Source organism: Olea europaea, unplaced genomic scaffold (assembly GCF_002742605.1).
Source record: "Olea europaea var. sylvestris unplaced genomic scaffold, O_europaea_v1 scaffold13098, whole genome shotgun sequence".
NCBI classification, from domain to species: domain Eukaryota; kingdom Viridiplantae; phylum Streptophyta; class Magnoliopsida; order Lamiales; family Oleaceae; genus Olea; species Olea europaea.
The window spans coordinates 1-1471 of record NW_019230570.1 but is presented as its reverse complement, the minus strand read 5'-3'; the positions used below and the strand labels follow the sequence as shown (position 1 = coordinate 1471).

At 37.4% G+C, this 1471-nt stretch overlaps 1 protein-coding gene across 1 annotated transcript; it reads left to right on the top strand.

The window, feature by feature from the left end:
* The first annotated feature begins 252 nt into the window (after positions 1–252).
* On the top strand, positions 253–1282 carry LOC111374910 (putative F-box protein At1g20800). Its single transcript, XM_022997662.1, has 3 exons — positions 253–295; positions 521–1119; positions 1235–1282. The coding sequence occupies exons 1-3, from the start codon at positions 253–255 to the stop codon at positions 1280–1282; spliced, it is 690 nt and encodes a 229-aa protein (XP_022853430.1).
* The last annotated feature ends 189 nt before the right edge of the window (positions 1283–1471 follow it).

Below are 1471 nucleotides of genomic sequence, written 5' to 3'. Positions count from 1 at the left end.
GGGCTATTTTATCTTTGGAAGATTTGTCTTTCCTTATTGGGTTCCATGCGCAACATATTGCCATAACTTCGCCTCTCATTCACAATCAGACAAGAGTTAGGAAATATAGTTAGTTCCTTTCTGTTTCCTAATCCTAGTTTAAAAAGAATTAATCCAACTACGTACCCCTATATATACCCACCTACATTCCTTCGAAAATTAACATTAGTTTGATCACAGAATTCTGGAAGTATTATATTCAATTCTAGAACCATGAGAAACTTGAAAGATGACATGGTTCTTGAAGTGATCTCGCGTATGCCCCTAAAAGAAGCGATTCGATGCAAGTCTCTAAGCGAGGATATTCATGCCTATATCCCTCATCAAGAATGCAAACACTTTGTTCAATCAATTCAAAAAATCTGTACAGTTCTTCACTGCTCGGAAAAATATCCCAAGATTTTTGGCAAAGTTCGACTCGACCCTCCCAACCTTTCGAATTAACTCGATATTTATGAAAACCTACCCATTCTGGTTCCAGTCATGGAATCTTGTAGTGGACTTCTTTTACTTCACTTTGAAATACATAATACCTATGGTGTATTCAACCCTATTACGGGAGAATTTCAACTTGTGCCCAACAACCAACATGGTGGCCCGATTGGTTTGGCTGTGGATTCAAGCACTCAATCATATAGATTAGTAGCTGTTGACGTGAAACAAAACCTTACCAATTGGGAGAAGAAAGTGTTTAAATTCATGACATTTACTTCAAGTTCGTGCATGTGGGAAGAAGCCCATGAAGAAGAACTCGTTTGTGAACTACCTACTTTTCTAACTAGAAACGCTCTACCTATTTTCTTGCGTAACTCTATGAATTGGCTTATAAACGATGGGAGCATTCTTGCTTTTGACCTGGAAAGGCGTCGTGCTAGAATCATTAAGGGACCGAATAAAACAACTGTTGATGTGAAGTTTGAGTACGATGTATGGTTTGGAGCTGTCCAAGATTCTCTTGTATTTGTACGTGCTTTTGAATCTGAAATTGTGATATATGTTTATGATTGTGTACAAAAAAAGTGGCAAATTTTGCATACAATCGAAAACATTAGTAGAGGAGAAGGAAACTATTTCACGCAGGTAGTCGCTAACAATTAAAAAGGGATCAAACGATTGTGTAAGGAACAAATCTTTTGAGACAAGATCTCAAAAGGGGGTGTTTTATTGGTGATGATTTACAATTGGAACTAAACAGAATGCCTCCAAGGGGGCGCAAGCACAGAGTACTGAAAGAAATGTTTAAGTTTAAACTAAGAAATTGAAATTACATATTCTCTGTTTGAGAGTGTTTGATTTTGGGTCCTTTCTCTCTATGTCTTCTCTTCCTTTTATATTCCCTTGATGATTTTTTCATGACAAACCGCTTGGAAACTGCTTGATTGCTTTATAACTACCCACTTTCTTTATGGTGGCTAACTTGTCGTGGAACTGC